Source organism: Orcinus orca, chromosome 7 (assembly GCF_937001465.1).
Source record: "Orcinus orca chromosome 7, mOrcOrc1.1, whole genome shotgun sequence".
NCBI lineage: Eukaryota > Metazoa > Chordata > Mammalia > Artiodactyla > Delphinidae > Orcinus > Orcinus orca.
In genome coordinates this window covers 87,762,068-87,789,979 of record NC_064565.1, presented here as the reverse complement: position 1 = coordinate 87,789,979, position 27,912 = coordinate 87,762,068, and the positions used below count along the sequence as shown (strand labels likewise).

At 36.5% G+C, this 27,912-nt stretch overlaps 1 protein-coding gene across 4 annotated transcripts in view; it reads right to left on the bottom strand.

Annotated features, from left to right (window-relative positions):
• The window catches only part of FAM117B (family with sequence similarity 117 member B), a 93,733-nt gene that overhangs the window by 16,567 nt on the left and 49,254 nt on the right, over positions 1 to 27,912 (bottom strand). For all 4 annotated transcript variants that reach the window (XR_007478468.1, XM_049712354.1, XM_049712355.1 and 1 more), the window contains exons 2-6: positions 26,754 to 26,905; positions 17,584 to 17,676; positions 16,358 to 16,471; positions 1,912 to 2,055; positions 78 to 303 (exon numbers count right to left, since the gene is read on the bottom strand). Coding sequence is in view for 3 of the 4 variants with exons in the window: in XM_049712354.1 (XP_049568311.1) it covers positions 78 to 303; positions 1,912 to 2,055; positions 16,358 to 16,471; positions 17,584 to 17,676; positions 26,754 to 26,905 (729 nt within the window). In the remaining variant the exon portion in view is untranslated. The remainder of the gene's footprint in view (positions 1 to 77; positions 304 to 1,911; positions 2,056 to 16,357; positions 16,472 to 17,583; positions 17,677 to 26,753; positions 26,906 to 27,912) is intronic.

Here is a 27,912-nt window from a genome sequence, read left to right as displayed (position 1 = left end):
AAGTGTGTGTGCTCTGCTAGAAAATGAACAGAATGCATGATACAACAGGTGGTATTCAAACTCCTCCTGCACTGTACCTTTATCCCTGGGATCAACAAGCAGGTCATCAGCCGAACAAGGGCTCTCCTCGCTCCCCTCGTTGGAGATAGTGAGGAAGGACGTGGGGGACACAGACTGGGAGCGGCTGCTGCTGTTGCTCCCCCGCTCTGCCCCGCCGGGGGTCTGCGTGTCGATGCTGCGCGTGCTGCTGCTTCTCTGCACAAGGGGCGGAGGTGCACGATGGCCGTCTGGAATATCTTGTGGCTGTTATGAAATTTTAAAAACGTAAGTATTTTTGTCATTGATTTTGCATATAACCTATGCACATCCTCCTGTATACTTTAAATCATCTCTAGGTTTCTTATATACCCTAATACAATGCAAATGCTATGTAAATAGTTGCTGGTGTGTGGCAAATTCAAGTTTTGGATTTTGGAACTTTTTGGATTTTTTTTTTTTTTTTTTAATTTTTTGACCATGCCGCATGGCCCGTGGGATCTTACTTCCCCGACCAGGGATTGAACCTGCGCCCCCTGCAGTGGAAGCACGAAGTCTTAACCACTAGACTGCCAGGGAAGTCCCTGTCATTGATTTTGAAATGCACCTAACGTCACCCTTCCCCTGTTGTTCCAGAAGACTCAAAAGTCAGAAACCCTCTCATCAGGCCTCGTGAGAAAGAAGCCTCTGTGTTGCTCTGTGGGGACACCCCTGTCTCATCTGTCCCCCGCTGGACACTGAGCAGCAGACAGAGCCTCTGTATTCTCAGGGTCTGGCACATGAGTGGTCAGTGCTTGCTGAAGAAGGAACTGCACTGAATTACTTATCATGTGCTATTCTTTTTAAAATTATAAAAAAAACAGGCCATTATAAAAGAGGAGAAATCTAGGTGTAACTCTAGGTTCCACGTTAGAAGAAAAGGTTATCCATTGTGTGAACTAGTCACAGTTGATGACAGGCCCTGCTACTTTCTACCCCTGCCCACTTCCTCCAAGAACAGGGTTTTCAAAGAAACCTTCCTAAGTGAGAGAAAGCTTAATCACAGCAGTGCTAATTATACAGGGAAATCAAGGAGAACACTCAGAGGGAAGCTTGTGTGACTCACTCAGCAGGGAAACCAGCTCCCTGTATACCTTTGGTACATTTACCTTTATTACATCAAAGAAAGTTTCCCCGTCATTCAGTGGAGGAGGGAAGGAGGAGAGGGTGTGGGCAGTTGCGTTTTCTCTAAGCTAAACCAACCTGTAATCTTAAGGGAGAGAATCTTAGGCGTCAATAAAACACTACTTTAAACTCCCCAATTTCTCTTTCACTGAAGAATGAAAGCTTAAATATACTGTGACATGGTTTTAAATATAAACAGGAAATTTTATCACTGTCTTATATATGAACCACTCTTATGTGTGTCATAGTTAATAGAATACACATCCTTATGTGTATTATAGGTAAGCAGAACTGTGCTTCAATGATACAGTCAACCAAACAGTAACTAACATAAGCAAGAGGTAGATTCATACTTTAGAAAGTATTCCATGTCATATCCCTCCCTCCCCAACAAACTCATAAGCTAAACTTCTGTTAAATAGAGTTATAGCCAATAAGAAGCATATCACCTGTCTAGGGGTTTTTAAATACAGAAAAACAAAAAATAGTTTCTGTACAAGGATCCAAATTTAAGTCACATCAGTTGCTTCTATGAGATGCAAAGAAATGAGAACTTTTCATTCACTTGCAAAGGTCAAAGTTTTTCAAAAGAGAAAATTTTCATTCTCAACAAGGAAGAAACCCATGTAAATACAGAAACCAAAACTGTGAATTTTCTTAATAATTAGAAAAGTTAATGTATGAATGATTTTAAGATACAAGAGTACTTACTATAAGTTGTTCTTCCTTTTCCCCAGTCTCTTTAATTATTATTTCAATCTCCTGATTCAATCCTTCCACACTATTCCGGAACCGGGAGCCTGTTGATTTGGTGATGGGAATTACTGGAATAAGTGCACTCTTTGGAACAGGAGCCTTAAGAAAAAGTGGTGGAGGCGGGAGAAGATACACTTAATACTACCTTTAAGTTCTCTAGATGGAAGCATACTTCCATTTGACACGGTTAACTCTAAAATAAATCAAAATAAAATGTATAGGCCTCACAAAAACTGTGAAAAACCAAACCTGCTCCTTGGTATACACGAAATATAATTTAAAGCCAAAACCCCAGACAATCAAGGGAGAATTTCAGAAGTTTATTTACATCTATGAGGGACTATAAAGGGTATAGAGATAAAGGAAAATACTAAAAGAATGTTAACCTCAGATATTCCTTTATAACAGAGTTCAGGTTTCAGAACATAACTTTAAAGTCCTCTAGTGCCATAATTATATATATTCCAGGAAATAAACAACAAACAGTAATTTATCAAAAAAAAAGAAAAAATATTTTGGTGGAAAAATAAAATCACTTCCAAAGTCCATACACAGTAGCAAGATTACAGAATAACTTCCCTGTGAAATTTATTTGTACTGTCATTGTAATGATATTAATATGTTTTGCTCCAAAGTCTATCTCTAATTTTTTTTAAAAAAATTTCCCACTGGCACAGTATTACTTTTGAAAAGAAATATCTGATTATATTACAGGATGTCACTTGGTTTCCTGACAAATACTCAAAATAAAATATGAAACGAGAATTGCGAGGTATCTGCCAAAGTTCACAGCAACAGTGTGCCAGAAGATCATCTTGTATTGTCCTGCTGTCTGGTAAAGAAATGTGATTAATTCATCCTTCGTTTAGGGAGGTTTCTTTGGAAAACCTCCCTCTCAGAGAAAAGTGGAGGCAAGGAAACAAAGGTAGTAACAGGGCCTCTAATCAGTTACCACTAGTTTCATTCGATAACCTTGTTGTCTGACACAGAACTTAATGTCAAACCTGTATTTCTCCTTTTTTATTCCTGCACACCTTTGTAATTAAAAAAGAGAGAGAGAGAGAGAAAAAAAAAAAAGCACAACACAAAAATCCTGGGAAATCAAAGCAAGACATTTGTTAGAAAAAAAGTCAAAGGGAAATCAAAGGGAAAGCTTCAATCTGGAGTGCTGAGGCAGCACTTCTTCATTGCTTAGTTATGTTGGGCCCCGAGTCTCACCTTCCTCACGTGTAATACGAGAACACAGCACTCCACCTCAGAGTGGTTCTGAGAATGAAACGAGAGGACAGGGGTGCAGTGCCTGGCCCAGAACAGATGGATCCTCAGTAAACAACAGCTACAATTTTTATTTTGTGTTTTCCCTATTATGCATTTGTGTTTTCCCTATTTTATTCTTCTCTTTCCATAAATTTTTTCAAGTACCATTTTCTTCTACATATGGAATCTTCTAACTTTCCTGCTTTTCAATCCTTCTGTTCCCCAGTCTTCTCCCCATACCCTCAAGCTTCTCATATTACTTATTTCCTTTTCACTTCCATCTCTCTTCTTTCTGTCCCATCTTCTAGTCTCAATATCCACTATCAAAGGAAGGAATATGACAAATCTTAAGTTTAGATATTCTATAGTGTTTTATAGAGAAAATTTATATAATTAAATTTTTTTCAAGTCCACATCTTTGAGTCATTCTCTACATGGTAGATCTTTGGGGCACTGATATACCATTTCCAAAATTTTTGTTGAGGAAATCTTTGCCATGTCTTTGCCATGAAATCAAGGCCATAGGTCTATTCTCTTGGTCTACTTCCTTTTCTCTGAAAACTTGTTCTGGCTAGACGCCTTCAGATTCCATGAGTGGTAACAACTCTCCACCCAACTTGGCAGGTGGCTAAAGCACAACAGCATCACAGATCAAGTACTGGTTGGAAAATAAAACCTGAACTCAATGACACTCTATACTTAACAAAATTTAAATTTCACATCACCTCGCGTCAGCTAAACTATAAATTCCAAGTAACAAAGAGTGGCCTATAAGAACAATGAGATTTTTAAAAGGTGAATGAGAGAATTATTTTGCAAATTTACAAACAGAAAATCATGGGAGTAAAACTTGATTAAAACTATTCATATAGGTCTTCAAAGGTTTAGCTCTCATATTTCTTTTGATTCCCTCTTTCTTCAAATAAAAACATAAATACTGCCTAGATGGGAAAAGAATCTGAAAAAAAAAGAGTGGATATATGTATACGTATAACTGATTCACTTGCTGTACACCTGAAACTAACACAATAGTATAAATCAACTATACTCCAATAAAAATTAAAAAAAAAACCAAAGCACAAATACTATGTTCAGGGGGAAAAAAGCAACTAATTTCTCAGCATTTTCTATTCTACCTATTGGAACAAAGTCTCATCTATCCCAAATATTTCACAAAAGTGGAGTTAAAGAACACTCTTCCTTTATCTCTGAAAGTTTATCTGACCAAGCCAATATATACATATGCAACACACACACATTTATATTTCACACACACAAAAAGACTATTCTTCCAAAATGTCTAGAGTAAAAAGCTATACTTGGGTAGAGGAATCTCAGGTGATATATTTTTCTTTTAGATTATTTTTCTACAACCAACCTGAGAGGAGAAACTATGTCTTACTCATCTCCTTATTGCCACTGCCTAACAGAATCTAGAACAGATGTGATGCTTATTCGACAAGGCTGGTGTTATGAATTGAATATCTGTATCCCCCTAAAATTCACATATTGAAGCCCTAACCCCCAATGTGGCTATATTTGGAGATGGGGGCTGTAAGGAAGTAATTAAGGTTAAATGAGGTCATAAGAATGGGGCCCTGATCCAGCAGAATTGGTGTCCTTGTAAGAAAAGACACGGGAGAGCTCACTCACTTGTGCTCTTCTTCCTCTCCCCCTCCACACACACGCACCAAGGAAAGGCCATCTGAGCACATGAGAGGGCAGCCATCTGCAGCCCAAGGGGACATCTCACACCAGACACTAACCCTGCTGGCACCTTGATCTTGGACTTCCAGTCTCCAGAGCCATGAGTAAGTTAATTTCTGTTGTTTAAGCAACTCGAGCTTATGGTATTTCACTATGGTAGCCCATGCTGACTGATACACTCACCCTTAGTTTTATTCTTCATTTTTAGTTTTCAACACTCTAAAGAGACTACTTAAACATAATCCTGAGATACAGTAGTTTGAGAGAACTTGAATATGGCCATAAAAACTTTACTCTGAAACACTATTTTTAAATGGCATTGTTTTCTTTATTGCAAAAGTAATAAATATTCACTGAAGAAAAATAAATGCAATTGTTACTAATTTGATAAATATCCTTCTATCTAGCCCTTTTCTTCTGTGCATAGACACTTTTAACCAGAAACAGATTGTAACTTGTGCTTTGTAACTTATTTTTTTACTTCCTATTTCCCTAATTTTACTTCCCAATTCCCTAATTCCTATTTCTTTCTATGCTTTAAAACTCTTATTTACCAAATCATTTTTATAGCTGCATAGTATTTCATTGTATAAGTGTATGAAGAAGTCAGTGTCCTGTTATTGGCCAAATAGTTTCCAATTTTTCACTATTCAAAAAAAATACTGGCAATTCCCTGGTGGTCCAGTGGTTAGGACTCTGCACTTTCACTGCCGACGGCTTGGGTTCAATCCCTGGTCAGGGAACTAAGATTTCGCAAGCCACGCGGCCCAGCCAAAAATAAAAAAAGGAAACAAACAAAAAAATGCTGCCATAAACATCCTCTTAGGTGAGTATTTGCACACATATGTAAATACTTCCTTAGGATACAATCCTGGAAGGACTAATGGCTCAAAATGCAAGAAAGATTTTCAGGATTTTGATTCATATTGCCAAACTGAACAGCAAAATATTTTTACTCCTTACAATATCTGCACCTCCATGTTCATTACCGCATTTATAATATTTACAATAACTATGACATGGAAACAACCTATGTGTCTGTTGATGAATGAATGGATAAAGAAAATGTGGAACACACATAAACGATGAAATATTATTCAGCCATGAAAGAAATCCTGCCATTTGCGACAACATGGATGGACCTTGAGAGCATTATGCTAAGTGAAATAAGTCAGACAGACAACTACTGTATACTGTATGTTCTCACTTATATGAGGAATCTAAAAAAAAACACAAACTCAAAAAATAAATTTAAAAAATTTTTAAATAAAAATAAAAGTAAACCAAACTCATAGAAACAGAAGTAGATTGGTGGTTGCCAGGGGCAGATGGGTGGAGGAAATGGGTAAAGACAGTTAAGAATACAAACTTCCAATTACAAGATGAATATGTTCTGGGGATCTAATGTACAGCGTGGTAACTATAGTTAACAACACAGTATTATATACTTGGAAGTTGCTAAGAGAGTAGATCTTAAAAGTTCTCACCAGAAAAGAAAAAACAGGTAACTACATGAGGTGATGGGTGTCTTAACTAATCTTACTGTGGTAATAATTTCACAATATATACATATACCAAGTCATCACACTGTATATCTTAAATACACAAAGTTATTGTGTCAATTATATTTCTATAAAGCTGGGGAAAAAGGAAAAGAATGATACACGATTTCTTCAAAATTGCTTTTTAAAAAAACTTTTGCCCTATGAACAACACTGTCAAAAGAATGAAATACTAATTCAGACTGGGAAAAAATATTTGTAACTCACATAGTCAACAAAGGACTTGTATTCAGAATATATAAAGATATCTCAAAACTCAGTAATAAGAAAACGAACAGCCTGATTTAAAAATGGGCAAAATATTTGAACGTACACTTTACCAAACATGATATACAGATGGCAAATAACCATATGAAAAGATGTTCACTAGGGTAATGCAAATTAATATCAAGATGTAATGTCACTACACACCTATTTGAATAGCTAAAATAAAAAATACTGACAATACCAAGTGCTGATGAGAAAGCAGAGCAAAGGAGATACTCAAACACTGCTGTTGGGAATGCACAATGGTACAATCATTCTGGAAAAGTTTTACAGTTTCTATTAAGTTCAAGATACAATTACTATATGAACAAGCAATCCCATTCCTGAGCATTTTCCCTAGAAAAATGAAAATGAATGTTTATGCAAAATTCTGCAAGGAAATGATTATAGCAATTTTCTTCATAATCTCCAAAAACTCCTCAGCAATAAAAGAGAATAAACTATTGATATACACAACTTGGATAAATCACAAAGGCACTACTGCTGAGTAAAAGAAGACAGTCTCGGGCTTCCCTGGTGGCGCAGTGGTTGGGAGTCCACCTGCTGATGCAGGGGACGCGGGTTCGTGCCCCGGTCTGGGAAGATCCCACATGCCACGGAGCAGCTGGGCCCGTGAACCGTGGCCGCTGAGCCTGCGCGTCTGGAGCCTGTGCTCCGCAACGGGAGAGGCCACAGCAGTGAGAGGCCCGCGTACCGAAAAAAAAAAAAGAAAACAGTCTCAAAAGATTACATACTGTACGATTCCATTCGCAGGACATTCTCAAAAAGATTTAACACTAGAGTGATGGAGAACAAATCAGTGATTACAGAGGTTAAGGAGGGGTGTGTGTGTATAAAGGGATAGCATGAGGAAATTTGGGGTGAGTGGTGGTGATGGAATTATTCTCACACAATATCCTGTTGTCACAGTACCCTGACTGTGGTGGATGGTTACATGAATCTATACATGTATTAAAATTCATGTAGCTGTATGACAACTCCCCCAAAAAAGTCAATTTTACTATATGATAATTGACAAACAAAAAGAAAAGTTACTAGCTAACAGAATCATTCTGAATCATGTTCTTTCTGTCTAATATTGTCTCCTTAGGTCTTTGCCTAGGGAGAGCTATATGCTGAAATGGATGAAAGGTGGGAAGAATATCTTTTAAACAGCAGTCCACAAATGACTTAGGGACCCCTCAAAAGTTAGGTATGTCCCTTTTAGGTGAGGTCAACTGAGTATTGACCAGCCCTGTCAGCTGCCTTTCACACAGCCTATTCTTCAATCCTTCCATCTTAGTGCTACAAAGCCAGTAACTTCCCTTGCTTCCCGAAAGCTTCATCAGCAATCCAGCACTGGTTCACCCTGTGACAGAACTGTGATAAGGACAGGACAGGAAGAGGAAGGCAAACAGCAAAGGCCACTACTCCATTCCATTCTTGTAATAACTTGTATTCTCCACCCTCTGCCTTACTCTCATTCCAAGGTCTTCACTTTCCTACTTTTAACTTCAGTGAAATAATGCCTAAGAGAGTCACTGAAACTGGTTATTTCTCATCGGTCTTTTATATCACTAAGACCTATCACTAACACCTTGAAGGAAAAAAAAAATTTTTAAAAACCTATTCTCACCCTCGTTTCCTTAGCAACAGAAGTAAAATCCCAAAGTATAATCTAACAAAAGGCTTAAAAAAAAACCCTCTCCAATTAGATATGTACTTGCTGCAGGGATAAGAGTGGGAGAGTAAAGCTAAGAATATGTTTTGGTTCATGATGGGTCAAGGAAGGAAAGAAACCTTTCTTAAGGTAGTGGCAATAGAAAATAGAAAATAGAAAATAGTGAGGTGACAGGAAACTGATTTGGACTAAAGCACCTAGGGGTTAAAAGAAACCCACAGCTCACTAATCTGCAGTGGAGGGCACATTAGAACATTTCTGTCAGGCAGTCATCCTTCCTGTGCCTGGACTCTTCCTGTGTCAGGAAACAATGAGGAGACAGGGAACTGGTACAGACTAAGAAAGATCTCAGGAGTTATTAGTACATATACTAGAAATAGAACTTTTACTTTATTTTTTATACTGAGCGAAAGGTACTAAATTCCAAACTTAATTTCCTCTCCTAAATGTCACAAAACAACATAAATAATGGCTTGCTCTGGATGCCATTTTCAGGCTGCACTTGGTTTACAACTGTTAAAGTTATAGAAATGAGGAAGGAGAAGACTAGAAGGGGAAGAGGACCTGTCAAGGTTTCCGCAAAATGTTGACCATCCTGGATTTTAGAATCATAAAGATCTGTTAGTAAGCTTGCTAAGAACAGAAAGCTTAAGTTTCCTGGGTGTCATGTTGAGAAATGCACATAAGAGGAACCCACCAGTATAGTAACTAACTGTACATCTCGTTACTGCCTTTCCAGGCAGCTACAGAAGTCATAACCTACTCAATTGGTAAGAACTTTTTCTCAAATGTAATCTAAATAGCAGCAAGTATTTATCAACAGTTTAATCTATTTAAGGCAAAAGAAAGGAAGGAAGGAAAAGAAAGAAAGAAAGAAAATGGCCACTTCCCTAAGGTCAACACACCATTTTAGATAAATGAAGCAAAGGTTCAACTGTAATTCATTTAACTAGCAAATAGCTATATGATTAAAAGAAAAAAAATCTACCCAAGCTGCCAGGGAAAGATTTTCTTCATTAAGCATACTGTTATTGTTCCAGAAATAAAAGATAATAATAGGCCTTTGATTTTACTCCTCACATAAACTATATTCTAAAATATCTAAAAATAACAAAAATGACTATACTTTAACTTTTATGCTTCATTTCAAGGGCTCTTAAGGAATTTTATGTGTGTGTATATGATTTATTTTTCCCATATCCACACAGCTTTCTGTAATAAAATCTACATTTCTAAATATAAATCAGTGTATGCAAATATAAGTGGGCTATCATATTAACTGAGAGGTCATCCTTAGATAGCTCTGAAAGGTTAAAAATCTTTCAATGTATAAGGCAAAATCTACCTCTCCTAAGATCTATCCTCTGGAAACAACAAGGATCTCCTATTTTCTCAATTTTTGATTCTTTCTCCTCAAATCAGAATGTTTTCCATTCAGTTAAGATTTCAATTAGGTGAATCACTGTTTTAACGTTTTTTTTCTATTTACATTCTCCATACATCTATATACATTACAGCTTAAAGATCAAATTCTGCATCAAAGCTGAGAAGTAACCAACAAAGAAAGAACCCCAAGAGAAGGGTTGGCTAATCCTGAATCTTCATTCGAGGTCAATCTACATTATAACGTAAGTATCTGTTTCAAAGTGTGGGGATAAGACTGTGGTATGACACAGAGAGTCAGGAAAGATGGGAAGAACACCTACTGAAGCAGTAGCTCAGCAGGAAAAAGAAATATACAGTTAAATTTTCAAAGGAAGAAAAATGTGCCTTGATAGGCAAGTAGGATGGGAAAAGGTCTGTTCAGCAATTCAACAGAGATCTATGAGAGAAATATGAGCCAGAAACCCTAATATAACAACAGGGAGGTCAAAACTGATGTTTAGAATGGTTTTAAAAAAATTAGAAAGCACTGGAAAAAAAGCTTTCCAATCTTAAGGGCTTTTGTAGAGGGCCTCCATGTGGCCTTGATTCCTCCTGTCCTGTCAGCATTACTTTATTTCTGTCCTCCAGCAATCACTGTCCTTTCATCTGATATCCCCCTCTTAGCTCTTCTAAGCTACAAACTATACTCTATAATAAAGGTCACAGCTGAAGCACCTACTCTTGATTACTAAGTAGCGAAATCTTAAAACTTTCAAGAACAGCAATCATGTCCTGGACTGGCATACAAAGATTTTACTGCAGAGCAGCAATTTTCTCTTGAAAGTGCAACGCCCCTCTCACTTCTCAGATGAAAATAGGTTTTTGTCCGTTTCTACCTCACTATCCCTTTGCTCTCAAACGCTCCTAAGCTACTACAAAACTACAGCGTCCCAGCCCAGATAAAGAAATAAGAAAATCCTATGGGAGGGCTTTCTTGCTTGAGGCTATAACAACCAGAAACACCTGCATGATTTTTAAATTCTCACTCCTAAATTAGTTTAAGCAACTGTGAAGATGCTGCATCTCCCGCTCCTCTGTTACTAACATCTGACTCTAATCATCAATCAAACAATCCTGAAATGTATTATTTACATCTTCTAATGAGAATATTTCTTGAAATACTCCTTAAAAATATGATACCGTAAGTATCCGAGGGCTCTGTCAATTTTGGAAACCACTGACATGTGAAAAGATTCTCTCTCCTAAAAAAACTTGGCAGCATTTATTCTTCATAACAAATAGTTCCCCACCCCCCAAATTTCCAGGGAAAGAACCACTCAAAAAGGTATGTGAGAATTCTTTTCTAACTGCAAAAATCCATTGTAAGCCCAAGAAAAAGATCTTGTGTTAACCAGTGGTTGTAGACTATGAGCTATCAGCAGAGCAATACTGTCCTTGATCATTAAGGGATACTAAAGGAATTTCCCAATAATCTTCTCCAAACAAAAAAAACCCTCCAAACCAAAAATCTGTAATAACTTGGAAAGGCTATGAAGAGAAAAGTTAAAGAGCCCCCCCAAATATTCAAACTTCTTAACCAAATAATGGAAAATGTACCCCTAGGAAAGTATAAATATATAAAAAGTTTTAAGCACACAGGAACTGGACCCAACTAAATAGCCAAAATTAGGGAAATGCTTTACAGAATCTGAAACATTAAAAATGTTCCTGAAGCATCTGTAATAACAAACATTTTTCCACATTAAGTAAAATTTTTTAAATATATAAAGTCTAACATATGGTAGGATCTCAACAAGGAATGAGAAAGGAAAAAGAAAAAAAAATGTAAGGAATAGCTGTCTTTAAAGAGTGAGACTCTGGATGATTTTTTTCCTACTTGATTTAAAAAAAATAACAGCTTGATTGAGACAATCTTTTTATTTGACTTTTTTAGTTTCTAAAATTTTTGTAGTAAGCCTGTAAATATTTTTATGATAATAAAAGCTTTAGAAAATAACTTCCAATATGAAATTGGCAGAGAAGCCTAGTGAAAAATCCAACTGGAAGCGACCTAAGATCTACTGAGCAGTTATTATGGGTCAAGAATTGCATTAACTGTTTTATAACATTCTATTGCATTTAAACCTCAGTATAACACACTAACAGGTAATACTATAACGCAGAGAGAACCCGAGGAACTTCATACAGCCAACAAGAAGCAGGACCCAGATTTAAACTAAACAGTCTGATCTCAGGGCGCCTGTGCTCATCCTCTAGCTACATGATCTCCCAGGTTACTTTTGGGTTCTGTGTTAGCATCTAATATTATTTCCAGACAATTATATTTGTATTTTATCTACTTATTTTTTATGTTGGTTGGTGGATTTTTTTTGCAGCAGCTTATTGAAAAATAATTCACAATACCATACAACTTACTCGTTTAAAGTGTACAACTTTTGCTTCTGAATGGTTATTGAACAGAGTTGTACAACCATTACCACAATTGATCTTAGAATCACACCAAAAATAAGTCCCTCACCCATTAGCAGTCACTCTCTATTTCCCCCCAACGTTCCCAGCTCTAGGCAACCACCAATCTACAACCTGTCTCTATGGGTTTGCTTATTCTGGACATTTCATGTAAGTGAAATCATATAATATGTGGTCTTTTGTGTCTGGCTTCTTTCACTTAGCATAATGCTTTCAAAGTTCACCCATATGGTAGCATGTACCAGTACGCCATTTCTTTTTATGACTGAATAATATTCCATTGTATGGATATACTGCATTTTATTTTATTTTATTATTTTTTTTTTTTTTGCGGTACGCGGGCCTCTCACTGTGTGGCCTCTCCCGTTGCGAAGCACAGGCTCCAGACGCGCAGGCTCAGCAGCCATGGCTTACGGGCCCAGCCGCTCCGCCGCATGTGGGATCTTCCCGGACCGGGGCACGAACCCGTGTCCCCTGCATCGGCAGGCGGACTCTCAACCACTGCGCCACCAGGGAAGCCCTACTGCATTTTATTTATCCATTCATTGGTTGATGGACATTTGGGTTGTTTCCAAATTTTGGCTACTGTGAGCCACGCTGCTACGAACATTTGTGTCCAAGTTTTTATGTAAACATATGTTTTCAATTCTCTTGGGTACATACCTTGGAGAGCAAGTGCTGGGTTATAAAGTAACTCTATGTTTATTTAGCCTTTTGAGGAACTGCCAGGATGTTTTCCAAAATGGCTGCACCGTTTTACATTCCTATCAGCAATAAGGGTTCTAATTTCTCCACATCCTTACTAACACTTGTTATGTCTTTTTAGTTTTAGCTATCCTAGTGGGTATGAAATAGTATCTCACTGGAATGTGTATGCATTTCCTTATTGACAAATAATGCTAAGTATCTTTTTCACATACTTACTGGCTATCTTCCTTGGAGAACTCTCTGTTTAGATCCTTTGCCCATTTTTAAATTGGGCTGTTTGTCTTTTCATTATTGAGTTGCAAGAGTTCTTTATATATTTTAGATACAAGTGCTTTATCAGATATATGATTTATATATTTTTTTGCCTATTTTGTGGAATATCTTTTCACTTTTTTGATGGTGTCCTTTGAAGCACAAAAGTTTTCAATTTTGATAAAGTGCAATTTATGTACTTTTTCTATTGTTGCTCGTGCTTTTGGTGTCATATCTAACAAACCATTGCCTAATCCTATGTCACATTTATGCCTATGTTTTCATCTAAGAGCTTTTAGTTTTAGCTCTTATATTTAGGCCTTTGACCATTTTGAGTTACTTTTGTACATGATGTGAGGAAGGTAGATATATTTTTTAAATCATGTTTTAAAGGCTAGAATTGGCCTTATCTTTTACTCTTATGTCTCCATCATTCCCATCTCATCAACCATCAGCTAACAAAGTTTAAAAACTCAGACTCTGAAGTCAAAATGCCTAGATTAGAATCCCAGTTCTGTCTCATATGACCTTGAACAAGATACCTGATCTCTCTGGGCCTTAATTCCTTGCCTGTAAATTGGGGATAATAACAATCTCCACCTCAAAGATGAGGATTAAATGCTAATAATATATACAAAAGTAGAGTAGACTGCTTCCCATATTGTAAGCACTTAATAGACTTCAATTAATAATTATTAGTTTCTAAATATCACTCAGGTTTGTCCACTCTCTCCAGCTCCACAATTTCTCCCTTACTTTAGTTCACCATCATTTCTTACGTGGATTATAAATCTATTCTCAAATGGTCTCCTGCCTCTAATCTTGCCCTCTTGCAAATTCATTCTCTACTCTGAACCCATAATGATCATGAAAAAATGTGTATCTGATCACCTATCAACCCCCTGAATTGTAGAAAATAGTTCTCTGGTGCCTCAAGGACAAAGTCCAGATTTCTTAACAACTGAGACATGAAGACTTTCAGATCTGGCTACTATTTACCTCTCTAGCCTAATCTCTTACTACCACCCCTACCTGAAGCCATGATTTCTTATACGTCCAGAAAACTGGCTAAATTCTACTTATCCTTCAGGGACCACTTAGACACCATTTTCTCTAGAAGTCTTTCTAGATGGCTCATGGCCAGTCCAAGGATAAATATCCCTTCTATAGCACTCTGAACACTCCCTGATCAACACACTCAATACACTGTGTAAAAATTAACTGTTTACTTACATCTATTTGAGCTTTGGTGGGGAGAAAGCCCCAATATTTCATTTATCACTGCATCCCCTTATGAGTACTACAGTACGAGTTATATGGCAACATTTAATATATGTTACGTGGATGGAGGAATAGCCTCAAAGCATACGTATCTCAAATTGGTACTTTCTCCACGAGAGAGAGAACCCACTAAACAAAGCCACACCCATGACTTACTGAATGATATTTTCATGTTCACAGTCTCAAAGTTTCAATTAAATATGAATACTACTACCATAGCTATCATGATGCACACGTGCCTGATCTCTGATTGGCTATTAACACTAAAGCAAGTCAAGTAGTCAAAATGTTTGTTGTGTCAAGTGTACAAAAGTCAAGCTACATGAATTTATTTTTCAAGTTACTATATTTTCTAGTCCTCACCTTCTCCACAGAGATTTTATAATTAGACAAAAATGAAGTTCATGCAAACTTCAATAATCTTTATGAAGCAAATTCAACTTGCAAGGGAAAAAACGAAGAAAATTTTGGATAATTTTATTGCTTTAATTGCTAATTTTAATGCAACTTTAAAAAAAATCACTTCAGAAAGTTATAAACTGCTAAAACCCATCACTTAATTCAATAAAACTCAATCTTAACCTCTATTCTACTTGGAGTAAAAATATGGATTGGAAATAGGAATTGGACTTATCTCTTAGAAACACATCTAAATTATTTATGGATGAATTAAAGAGAAAGTGGAAGGTTGGCAAATTCACCTGTAAAACCATGTGAGTCTGTAGCCTTTGAGAGTGAGCAGAATAATTAGTATTCCAACTTTGACAATTATTAATCTATTCAAACTTTTCATTTCTTGTTTTGTCAATTTTGCATTTTCTATTTCTCCAAATATAAATGCAGTTTGTTTAGGTTTTTAAATGCGTTAAGGTATATTCGTATGTTGTAACTAAAAATGCCTTATATATGGAAAAAAGCTATTGGAAACTACAATCAAACTATAAATTTGTGGAATCAAATTTGACCCATGGGGCTTCCCTGGTGGCACAGTGGTTGACAGTCCGCCTGCCGATGCAGGGGACATGGGTTCGTGCCCCGGTCTGGGAAGATCCCACATGCCGCGGAGCGGCTGGGCCCGTGAGCCATGGCCGCTGAGCCTGTGCGTCCGGAGCCTGTGCTCCGCAATGGGAGAGGCCACAACAGTGAGAGGCCTGTGTACCGAAAAAAAAAAAAATTGACCCATGCATCAATATTTTAAGACACAATTAATTTGAAAAAAATATGTACCTCTACCCATACCTTCTCTTGAAAACAATCCACATACACTTGACAATCATCAGAAGCTATCAACCTGTAAGTGGAGCTGGCAAACTATTTCTTGCTCTCTCCTTGCTAAGGGACCTCATCTAATTTCAATTCAGTTTAAGAGAAATGCTCTGTGAGTGAGCCATCAGGAGCAGTTCATAGAGTTCAATTAAAGAATCAAAGCAGTTAAAGATTTTCCCTACTAAAAGACTTTATGCTCCAGGTATCATTATTATCCTCTCTCTTCACATGAGGAAACTGAGACTTAGAACAGGTTACTTATCCAGGGTCTGGTTCCACAGCCAATGATTATGTCTATTATTCTGCCTCCAATATACTAAACTGATAAAGACGAAAATAAAGTAAACCAAAATACGTAACTAGCTATAATTCCTAGAAGTCATATCACAGATCACTGAAGGAAAATATCATTTTGTCAACTTAATATTCTGGTTTTTTTTTTAAATGAAGGCTGTGATTCAGTATTTAATTACTGTTTCAAATATAGTTTTAGACATTTTTATCCTGAACAGTTACCTATGAAATAACATATCACCAGGAAAACAACAAATCCCTTGTCTGGATTTTATGGTATCTGTGCTCCTACCTGACACTGGTTAATAGCTGCATGGTTGCCATGGAATGGAGACTGTCTTTCTTTATCTCGATGATGCCGACTGCTGTGTTTACTTCTCTGCAACTGCTGGCGTAATTTTGCAATCTGAAAAAGGGAAAAATAACAAGTATGTCAGAGTGTTTTCCACATTACATAAAACATACCCATGCTTAATAAGAACCAGTAAAATTCAGCCTTAATAAATCTCTTGAGTTTTTAAACCATCCCACAAAAATCTGATTTATTGTAAAAAATTTATATATATATATCTATATACACATATAGATATACACACACACATCTGTATATGCATAAATGTATATCTTTCTTTCAAAGAAAAAATTATGTTCCAACACTATTCTGAGCCTTTAAGCTTCCCAAGTACTAAACAAATGAAATTTTTAGCATTTAGAATAAATTATATTATACATTATAGCTTTCACAAAGAATTCAAAAATAAGGATAAGTATTCTCTCATTTTACTTACGAGTCACATTTTATTTATAATTAGATTTCTTTAACAAACACCTAACCTTCAACAGCTCCAAAAAGTAAACAGTATTATTTAAAAACCAACTCAAGCTCCCCAGGCTCTGGGAGGTTCCTGGAGATGTGCTGTCCACTGAGCATAATCAAATTATGAATAAACATAATAAACATCAGCTCTGTTAAAAAAAATCAACTCAAGCCATGAAATGCATTCAGATACAATCTGTAAATAACAAATACAATTTCAATCAATATCCTATATTATTCTTTGACTGAATTTTTCTGTTTTATTGCTACATTATGTATAAAATGCAAATGTCCTAATTATAGGCACAAAAAATGTTAATCATAGCACAGGGCCATAATCAACTTGGTTATACTGGGTTACTGAAATTCAGAAATACTACCACTGTATATAGAAATAGTAAGTGTGAATTTGTTGTATCACTGCAATCTTATACATTTGATATTTATATTAACAGCTATGGACTCTCATTAAAAATAAAGAAAAACATATAATCAAGTAACTTATGCATACATTTCCCCATTCAAATCTTTATTCAACATAATAACTGTTTTTCTGTTATTTCTCAAGTAAACAAAACCACCAAAAAAAAAAATTAAAAAACAATGGAAACTGACAAATCTTTGCTGCTCACAACTTCAAGGAACTAGTCAACGAAGGGATCAAATTTCCACACCCACTTCCTTGGAACCATTTCTCTGACCTCCTTAAGTTGATCTGTGCTGCCCCACGACGCTGAACGCTTGTGAGACCCTTTTTTCTTTTCAGAGTACTCTTCAGCCCATGCATTCTCTGTCTATAATGGGAAAAAGAAGGAAGAGGTTTTAATAAAATAATTAATCATTTAACAATAATGAATGCCACATTTGCGACAACACAGATGGACCTTGAGGGTACTGTGCTAAATGAAGTCAGGCAGAGAAAGACAAATACCATATGATCTCACATGTGGAATCTAAAAAAACAAACAAACAAACAAACTCATAGAAAAAGAAATCAGATTTGTGGTTACCAGAGCTGGGGGTCAGCAGAGGGGGAATAGGATGAAGGTGGTCAAAAGGTACAAACTTCCACTGAAAGATAAATAAGTACTGGGGATGTAATGTACAACCCAATGGCTATAGTTAACACTTGCTGTATCGTACATCTGAAAGTAGCTAAGAGAGTAGATCCTAAAAGTTCTCATCACAAGAAAAAAAAAGTTTTTTGGTAACTCTATGAGGTGATGGATGTTAACTAAGCTTATTGTGGTGATCATTTTGCAATATATGTATGTCAAGTCATTATGCTGCATACCTTAAACTTATATAGTGCTATATATCAGTTATATCTCAATAAACCTGAGAACATTTTCCCTTTCTAAAAAAAAAGGTATACCATATTTTTCTATTACAAAATACATTCCTATTACAGAAAAATTAGGTATTAGAAAATATTTTAAATAACACAAATTATCCATAATTTTTAGTATCAGTTACTTAATTGCAATATTTTAGCCTATTTCTTTCAATTCTCTAATAAAAATTAGTAGTTGTTGTTGTTTTTTTTTTTTTTGCTGTACGCAGGCCTCTCACTGCTGTGGCCTCTCCCGTTGCGGTGCACAGGCTCCGGACACGCAGCCTCAGCGGCCATGGCTCACGGGCCCAGCCGCTCCGCGGCATGTGGGATCTTCCCGGACCAGTGCACGAACCCGTGTCCCCTGCATCGGCAGGCAGACTCTCAACCACTGCGCCACCAGGGAAGCCCAAAAAATTAGTTATTATTATATAATTATAAGCATACCATTTTTTGAACAAATGTATACTAATAATAACTAACATTCCTGTGATCTTACTATGTGCTAGGCACTGTGCTTTATGAAAGTACAGTGAAAGGTCTTCACTGTATTATCTGATTTAACACATACAAAAAGTTCTACAAGTTCTGCAGATAAGGAAGTTGTGACAATGAGAGGTTAGATAAGTTGCCTAAGGTCTCACAGCTGGGAAGTGGCAAAGCCAAAGATATAAACCTAAGACTCCAGAGTTTCTAATCTTAACCTCTAAATTTCGTCTTTTCTTGCTTTAAATATCTGCAGAGTACAGCCTCAAAAATGTTAAATTCTTAGTGGTTACACAAAATCCAGAACTTAAAAACATTGTATCAGAAAAAAAAATATTATTCTTGGCATATGAAAATATGCTCAACCTCACCCCATAATAAGAGAAATGCAAGTTAAAACTTCACTGAGACTGGGCAATTTGATCACATACACCCTCCTCCATTGTTGGTGGAATGTAAAATTAGTACAGTCTTTATGGAAGGTGATTTCGTAACTGCTGTCAAAGTTATAAATGCACATACTGTTTGACACAACCACCCATATTTTGGTAATTTATACTGCAGATGTACAAATTTACACCTTTATGTACAAAATGACATATATTATTCCCTATAGCACTGTTTTTATACAAGATTAGAAAAATGTAAATAGAGGATTGGCCAAATAAATTATGGCTTATCTTTACAACAGAATAATACACAGCTATAAAAGTGGATAAGGAAAACTACACTGTACTAATACAAAATAATCTCCATGAGATACTGTTAAATGAAAAACTAAAGGCTCGGACTTCCCTGGTGGCACAGTGGTTAAGAATCCGCCTGCCAATGCCGGGGACATGGGTTTGAGCCCTGGTCTGGAAAGATCCCACATGCCGCGGAGCAACTAAGCCCATGTGCCACAACTACTGAGCCTGTGCTCTAGAGACCACAAGCCACAACTACTGAGTCCACGTGCCACAACTACTGAAGCCCACACACCTAGAGCCCTGCTCTGCAACAGGAGACGCCACCGCAATGAGAAGCCTGTGCACCCCAACCAAGAGTAGCCCCTGCTAGCCGCAACTAGAGAACGCCTGCGCACAGCAACGAAGACCCAACACAGCCAAAAATACGTGTAAATGTAAATAAATAAAAATTTTAAATACTATTAAAAAAAAAGAAAGGAAAACTCAGGCTCGGTACAGTATGTATAGCAACTACCTTTATATATAGGAGTGCTAGAAAGAATATACACATGTGTAAAGTACATCTGGAAGAATACACATGGTAACAAAAGAATCTGTTATCAGTGGCTGCCTCATGGGAAGAAGATACCTCTCAAATTTTGTACTTTTATGAATGAATGTAAAGCCTATTCAAAATAATACCTCTTTATATATAAGATGGAAAAAAACTTTTAAGGGGAAATTTTTCTATATGGATAGAATGGTGTCCTTAAGTGAAAACAAAGTTGCAGAAGAATGTATACAATATGCTATCTTGTGTTTAAGGAAAAAAAAAATCACCTTTCTGGGGGGCAACCTCCAGGGAAATAACTGATTTAGGCAAGGATCATCAATGGACACTAAAACCATTAAGTGAAAGGTACTAGGGAACAGGATATTCACGTAATGCAAAAAAGTATTCTACAGTTACTTGCTAATTCAAAAAGAATAAAGTATCTCCTTTACATATGTAGTATAATTCATAAAATAACATAAAATAACAATGTTTTTAAGACCAAAAGAAAGTATTAGATGAACTGTGCTAAATTAAAAGGAAGTGGGCTTCCTGGTTGCACGGTGGTTAAGAATCCACCTGCCAATGCAGGGGACATGGGTTCCAGCCCTGGTCTGGGAAGATCCCTCATGCTGCAGAGCAACTAAGCCCGTGCTCCACACTACTGAGCCTGCACTCTAGAGCCTGTGAGCCACAACTACTGAGCCCACGTGCCACAACTACTGAAGCCCACACGCCTAGAGCCCGTGCTCCACAACAAGAGAAGCCACCACAATGAGAAGCCCGCTCACCACAACAAAGAGTAGCCCCCACTCACTGCAACTAGAGAAAGCCCGTGCACAGCAATGAAGACCCAATGCAGCTAAAAATAAATATAATTAATTAATTAATTAATTAAAAGGAACTAAGAGAAAGCAAGTACAATGCATGAATCTCAGACTGGATCCTGGTGAAAGGAAGGAAGGAAGGAAGGGATCTTGGGTAAACTTTAACATGAACTGGATTTGGGTGTTACATGATATTATGTAATTATTAATTTTCCTAGGTAAGCTAATGCTACTGTGATTATATAGGAAATACCCTTATTCTTAGAAGATATACGCTGAAAGATTTAGGGATAAAGTGTCATGACATCTGCAACACACTTTCAGAAAGCAGAGAAACACACACATAAAAATACAAAGATTGGTAAAGCAAATATGGCTATGTTTAAAACTGTTGAATCTAATGACAGCTGTCATACCCTTCCAATTTTTTGGTATGTTGAACATTTAATTAGTAAAAAGTTAAAACGGGGAAAAAAACCCAGAATCTTAAGTCATATCAACTGATGTTTTATAAAATCCACTTAGGACAATTCCATACAGAAATAATTCTATCAAAAAGTATTAGACCTTTAATCCATTTTGAGTTTATTTTTGTGTATGGAGTTAGAGAACATTACAATTTCATTATTTTACATGTAGCTGTCCAGTTTTCCCAGCACCACTTATTGAAGAGACTGTCTTCCCTCCATTGTATATTCTTGCCTCCTTTGTCATAGATTAGTTGACCATAGCTGTGTGGGTTTATCTCTGGACTTTCTATCCTGTTCCATTGATCTATATTTCTGTTTTTGTGCCAGTACCATACTGTCTTGATGACTGTAGCTTTGTAATATAGTCTGCAGTCAGGGAGCCTGATTCTTCCAGCTCCATTTTTCTTTCTCAATATTGCTTTGGCTATTTGGCATCTTTTGTGCTTCTATACAAATTGCAAAATTTTTTGTTCTAATTCTGTGAAAAAATGCTATTGGTAATTTGATACGGAATGCATTAAATCTGTAGATTACTTTGGGTAGTACAGTCATTTTGACAATATTGATTCTTCCAATCCAAGAACATGGTACATCTCTCAACCTGCTTGTGTCATCTTTGATTTCTTTCATCAGTATCTTATAGTTTTCTGAGTACAGGTCTTTTGCCTCCTTAGGTAGGTTTATTCCTAGGTATTTTATTCTTTTTGATGTGATGGTAAGTGGGATTGTTTCCTTAATTTCTCTTTCTGATCTTTCATTGTTAGTATATAGGAATGCAAGAGATTTCTGTGTATTAATTTTGTATCCTGCAACTTTATCAAATTCATAGATGTAAGACCAGATACTATAAAACTCTTAGAGGAAAACAAAGGCAGAACACTCTCTGACATAAATTGCAGCAAGATCTTTTTTGATCCACCTCCTAATGTGAAAATAAAAACAAAAACGGGACCTAATGAAACTTCAAAGCTTTTGCACAGCAAAGGAAACCATAAACAAAACAAAAAGACAACCCACAGAATGGGAGAAAATATTTGCAAATGAAGTGACTGACAAGGGATTAATCTCCAAAACATACAAACAGCGGCTCAATATCCAAAAAAAAAAAAAGGAAACCCCATCTAAAAATGGGCAGAAGACCTAAATAGACATTTCTCCAAAGAAGAAATACAGATGGCCAAGAGGCACATGAAAAGATGCTCAATGTCACTAATTATCAGAGAAATGCAAACCAAAACTATAATAAGGTACCACTTCACACCAGTCAGAATGGCCATCATCAAGAAATCTACAAACAGTAAATGCTGGAGAGGGTGTGGAGAAAAGGGAACCCTCCTACATTGTTGGTGGGAATGTAAATTGGTACAGCCACTATGGAGAACATAATGGAGGTTCCTTAAAAAACTAAAAATAGAGCTACCATATGATCCAGCAAAACCAATCCTGGGCATATATCTGGAGAAAACCATAATTCAAAAAGATACATGTACCCCAGTGTTCATTGCAGCATACAAGCACTATTTACAATAGCCAGGATATGGAAGCAACCTAAATGTCCATCAATGGAGGAATGGACAAAGAAGATGTGATACAGATAATGCAATGGAATATTACTCAGCCATAAAAAAAGAATGAAATAATGCCATGTGCACTGACACAGATGGACCTAGAGATTGTCATATTGAGCGAAGTAAGTCAGACAGAGAAAGACAAATATCATATGATATCGCTTATATGTGCAATCTAAAAAAATGGTGCAAACGAACCTACTTAGAAAACAGAAACAGAGTCACCGATGTAGAAAACAAACTTATGGTTACCAAGGGGCATGGGGGGGAGGGAAAAATTGGGAGATTGGGATTGACATATGCACACTACTATATACAAAACATAACTAATAAGAACCTACTATATAGCACAGGGAACTCTACTCAGTACTCTGTAATGACCTATATGGGAAGAGAATCTAAAAAAGAGTGGATATATGTATATGTATAACTGAGTCACATTGCTGTACAGCAGAAACACAACATTAAAAATCAACTATACTCCAATAAAAATTAATTAAAAAAAATAAAAATGGTTAAAGAAAAAAGTATTAGACCAACAAATAAATGCAGGAAGTATGACAATAGAGTTAGAAAATCATCATTTGGAACTACTACAGTAATTGTTGATTCAAGCAAGAATCATCAACGAATGCCAAAACCAATGCATGAAAGCTTGTTGGGGAACAGGATATTTACAGTCTCAAATATTTCCCCACAGACTATGTACATACAGTTACAAAGAGAATCTGGTGGGTCAGACTTAACATTACTGACATCGGGCACCTCTTGATGCACATGCACAGAAAGGAACACACAACACATATAGTACTCCTGCCAAAAATGTTATTACTGAATCTAACAGTTTAAAAAACAGATAAACACAGGCTAAGAAGATTCAACAAAAATACTAGCTTGCATTCTTAAAAATATCAATGTCATGAAAGACAAAGAAAAGCTGAGAAACTGTTCCAGATTAAAGGATTCTAAAGAAACATGGTATCTAAATGCCACCTGTGCTCCTTCACTGGGTCCTAGCTTACGGGAGAAACTGCTACAGATAACATCATTGGGGAAACTGAAAAAAAATGTGTCTATGTATCACATATTAAATAGTAGCATTGTATCAATGTTAAATCTCCTGAATTTGATAATTACTTTGGTAATAGTTTTTAAGTCTTTGTTCATACACATCCTGAAGTATTTGAGAAGAGTCAGAATTTCTGTAAATTATTAACAATTAGCAAATAATAACAACAGTAATAATAACAATTATATATACACAAAGAAAACAAAATATGCAAAAATGTTTATTGGTAAACATAGGTGAGGAGTATAGGGTGTTCAATCTACTACTCTTGGGACTCTTCTATAAACTTGGGACTTTTTCCCCAAATAAAAATTTTTAAAAATTAGAGAAATTACTAAAGATATTAATTTTAAGTATAAAAATTCAAGGAAAAGCAAAGGAATATAAAAGTCTCCTATAGATTTAAGAACAAATTAAAGATGAGAACAAGAATATTAGTTGGTAAGGTAAAAATAAGCATAAAGAGCAAAAGACAGTTTTGTTAATTTCAGTGATAAGATGTTCAGGCAGGAAAAAATACTCGGCAAAATCATTAATTTTACTTAAACTGCTACTTCAAAAGATAATTGCTTTCTTTGTTCAACTAAGAAGCTGTGCCTTTATTATAAGACACTCAGGTATTAATAAAAAGTAAAATTGAGTTTTAATTAAGCATGTTTCAATTTTGTTCAATTTTACATTGTATACTGGAAAGCTATTATGCATCTTCTAATGTATCAGGCACTAGACTAGGTACTGAAGTTAGAGAGTTTTTATTCTGAAAGAGTTTTTTCTAGGACAGAAGGAATAAATAGCCAATTATGATATGTGATGACTGAGGTTCCCTAAGAAAGGCACCTAATCCAGACCTGGAAGGACAGGGAAAGTAGGTAGGCAAGGTTCTATAGGATCGGGGGAGGCTGCTATAAGCATCAGAGTGTAAGCTGTCCAGGCAAATGGTGGGAAAGCATTCCAAACAAAAGAAAAAACAGGAACACCAGTCAAGTGGTAGCCAGAGCTAGGTCACAGCAACTTGTCCACAGCTGTGGTCACAGCCACAGCTAGGTCACAGTAACTCAAAAGACTTACTGAACTGCTTCTACAGATCAAGGGGCTCCCAACGGCTTATAAGAATGTATATTCTTACCGGTAAGACAAAATATCTCAACACACTGAACCTGAAACTACAGAGCAAAGAAAGAGGGTTGCAGAAATGTTCAAGGAAATGCACCCATACTAATTTAAACACGACCTGTGGATTAAGCAGAAAGCAAGTAGAGACTGTATTCATTTCCTTTTTTTAAAAAATTTTATATTGGAGCATAGCTAATTAACAATGTTGTGTTAGTTTTTAATTTTATATTGGAGCATAGCTGATTAACAATATTGTGTACAGCAAAGTGATTCAGTTATACATATACATGTATCTAGTCTTTTTCAAATTCTACTGTATAGCACAGGGAATGCTGCTCAATATTCTGTAATAACCAAAGTGGGAAAAGAATTTGTATTCATTTTCTATACAACGTGCCCTAATCTCAGCAAAGTTACAGATTTTGAATAAATGCAGAGAGTTCTACAGAACTCTTCGGTTTAAAAAGTCACAATTTCAGAAAAGATTCATTACTTTTAATGAGTACAGACTCTGCATTTTCATTTCCGTAGTTGCAACTGGAGTATAACCCTCAAGGTAATTTCGAATCCCAAGCATCTACCCTAACAATGGGGCTCAGTTTCAAGAGTATCAGAACAGAAAACAAACTAAATCCACCAGGAACATCTGGAATTCTAGAAACCAGTATGTAAATCCAAAAAACACTGCGAAGTGTATTTACTTCGTCTTGTAAAAGGATATTCTCTCACAAAGTGCTGAGATCAAGCAACCATCAGTGATGTAAATTTGAAGGTTAAATCAAGATGTACCTTAGCTGATTTTCAACAATCAGTATAAAGACTCTTTTAACTCTTTAAATGATTTTTAGTGATTTCTTCACTAGCCATAAAACTTTAACTGTTCTGCTCATTCAGTCCTTTGCAAATATTCCTTGAGTGCTTATTCCATCAGGTACAGTACTAAGTCCTGAGGATGAAAATACAGAAATGAACAAGCCAGACACAGTTTCTGCCTTCATGGGAGCACCATCTAATGAATATGAGAAACATTAAATAAATGACTAGACAAATATTTAATATTTAACTGAGACGCATCATCAACTGGCTCTATGATTTTGGACTTCAGTTTCCTCATCTGTAAGACTAGGAGGTACATCAAATGATCTCTTAAGACTTTTTTAATTAAAACTTTTTATAAATTTAAAAGTACAAAACTTTGCTTCCAGAGTCCCTTTGTCGGATATTTACATTTACAGACTCTACCAGCAATAGCATATAATCCCCATCTTGCAACACACGAAGATTTCTGAGCACAAAAATATAAGGTTGGATGGAAACTAAAGTAATCTTTACTGCAACAGATTTTTAAGTCCAAATTCCGTATATTAAATATCTTGTGATGTTCTGAACTGACTATAAAGAGTAAGTGGGAGGGGAATTCCCTGCCAGTCCAGTGGTTAGGACTCTGCACTTTCACTCTCGGGGCCCAGGTTTGATCCCCAGCTGGGGAACTAAGCCACAGGCAAAAAAAAAAAAGTAAGTGGGAGAAAAGTATGTGCATATATTATCTGTATGTATCGGAATTACTTTGGGTACTGTTTAAAATGCACATTCCCAAGCCTCAACCAAAACCTACTAGAGAATATGTGAAGGTCAAGCCTGGGGATCTGGACTCTTGATAAGCTTCCCAGATAATGCTAACACACACTAATATTTGACAAATTTGAGCACAGAGTAGAACAAATAATATTATGAAAATGGTTTCAGAGTGAAACACTTCAAGATAAGAACTGTAATAACCCTACCTGTGTGGCCTTGTCCCGCATGCAGGGAGCAGCTTGCCCATGACCATCACGAGGCCAGTGCCCTGCAAGGTACGGCGCAGCAAGTGTATCCAGGGAAGAGGTACGGCGGATGATGCTAGAGGGGCTGGAGGAAGGCGGTCTTGCTTTGTCACCTAGAATTAAGACAAATACATTTATTTTAAAAATAGATTAGGGGCTTCCCTGGTGGTGCAGTGGTTGAGAGTCCGCCTGCCGATGCAGGGGATGCGGGTTTGTGCCCCGGTCCGGGAAGATCCCACATGCTGCGGAGCGGCTGGGCCCGTGAGCCATGGCCGCTGAGCCTGCGCGTCCGGAGACTGTGCTCCGCAACAGGAGAGGCCACAACAGTGAGAGGCCCGCGTACGCAAAAAAAAAAAAAAGAAGAGAGAGAGAGATAAAAATAGATTAGGAAGGAAACAAAGTAGAAATTAAGTAGAGGTTCTCTAACTTAAATACAAAAAGTGAGTAATAAAAAGAATAAGCTCTTGATTCACACAAACTTTGATGAATCTCCAGAGAATTATACTGAGTAAAAATAGTCAATCTCAAATGGTTACCTGCTGTATGACTTCATTTGTACAACATTTTTGAAATGAGGAACTTTTAGAAATGGAAGAAAGATCAGTGGTTGCCAGGGGTCCACTAATAGATAGGGGAGGGAAGGTGAAGTGGCAGGAGAGAAGTAGGTGTTATAAAAGGGCAACATGCAGGACCCTGGTGATAGGGAACTATTCAATATCTTGACTGTGGTGGTGAATATACAAACATACAAAGGAGATTAAGCAGTATAGAATTCAACACACACACACAGAAATAAGTACAACTGAAGAAATCTGAATAAGAGCAGTGGATTGTACAATGTCAAAATACTATAGAGTTCTACAAAATGTTATCAGTGGAGAAAAAAGGGCGAAGTGTACAAAAGATCTCCACATTATTTCTTACAACTACAATCATCTCTACAAAAAAAAAAAGAAAATAATACAAATGTATTAAAAAATGTTCATCTTGGTTTTAAGATTAAGTAGGTATAATATGTAAAATACTCATTTATCATTATACCACCTATACTCAAAAGGATATAAGGCAGCTAAGATAAAGTTACAGGTGAAATTCCATTTTAATTAGCTCTGTAAGGCAC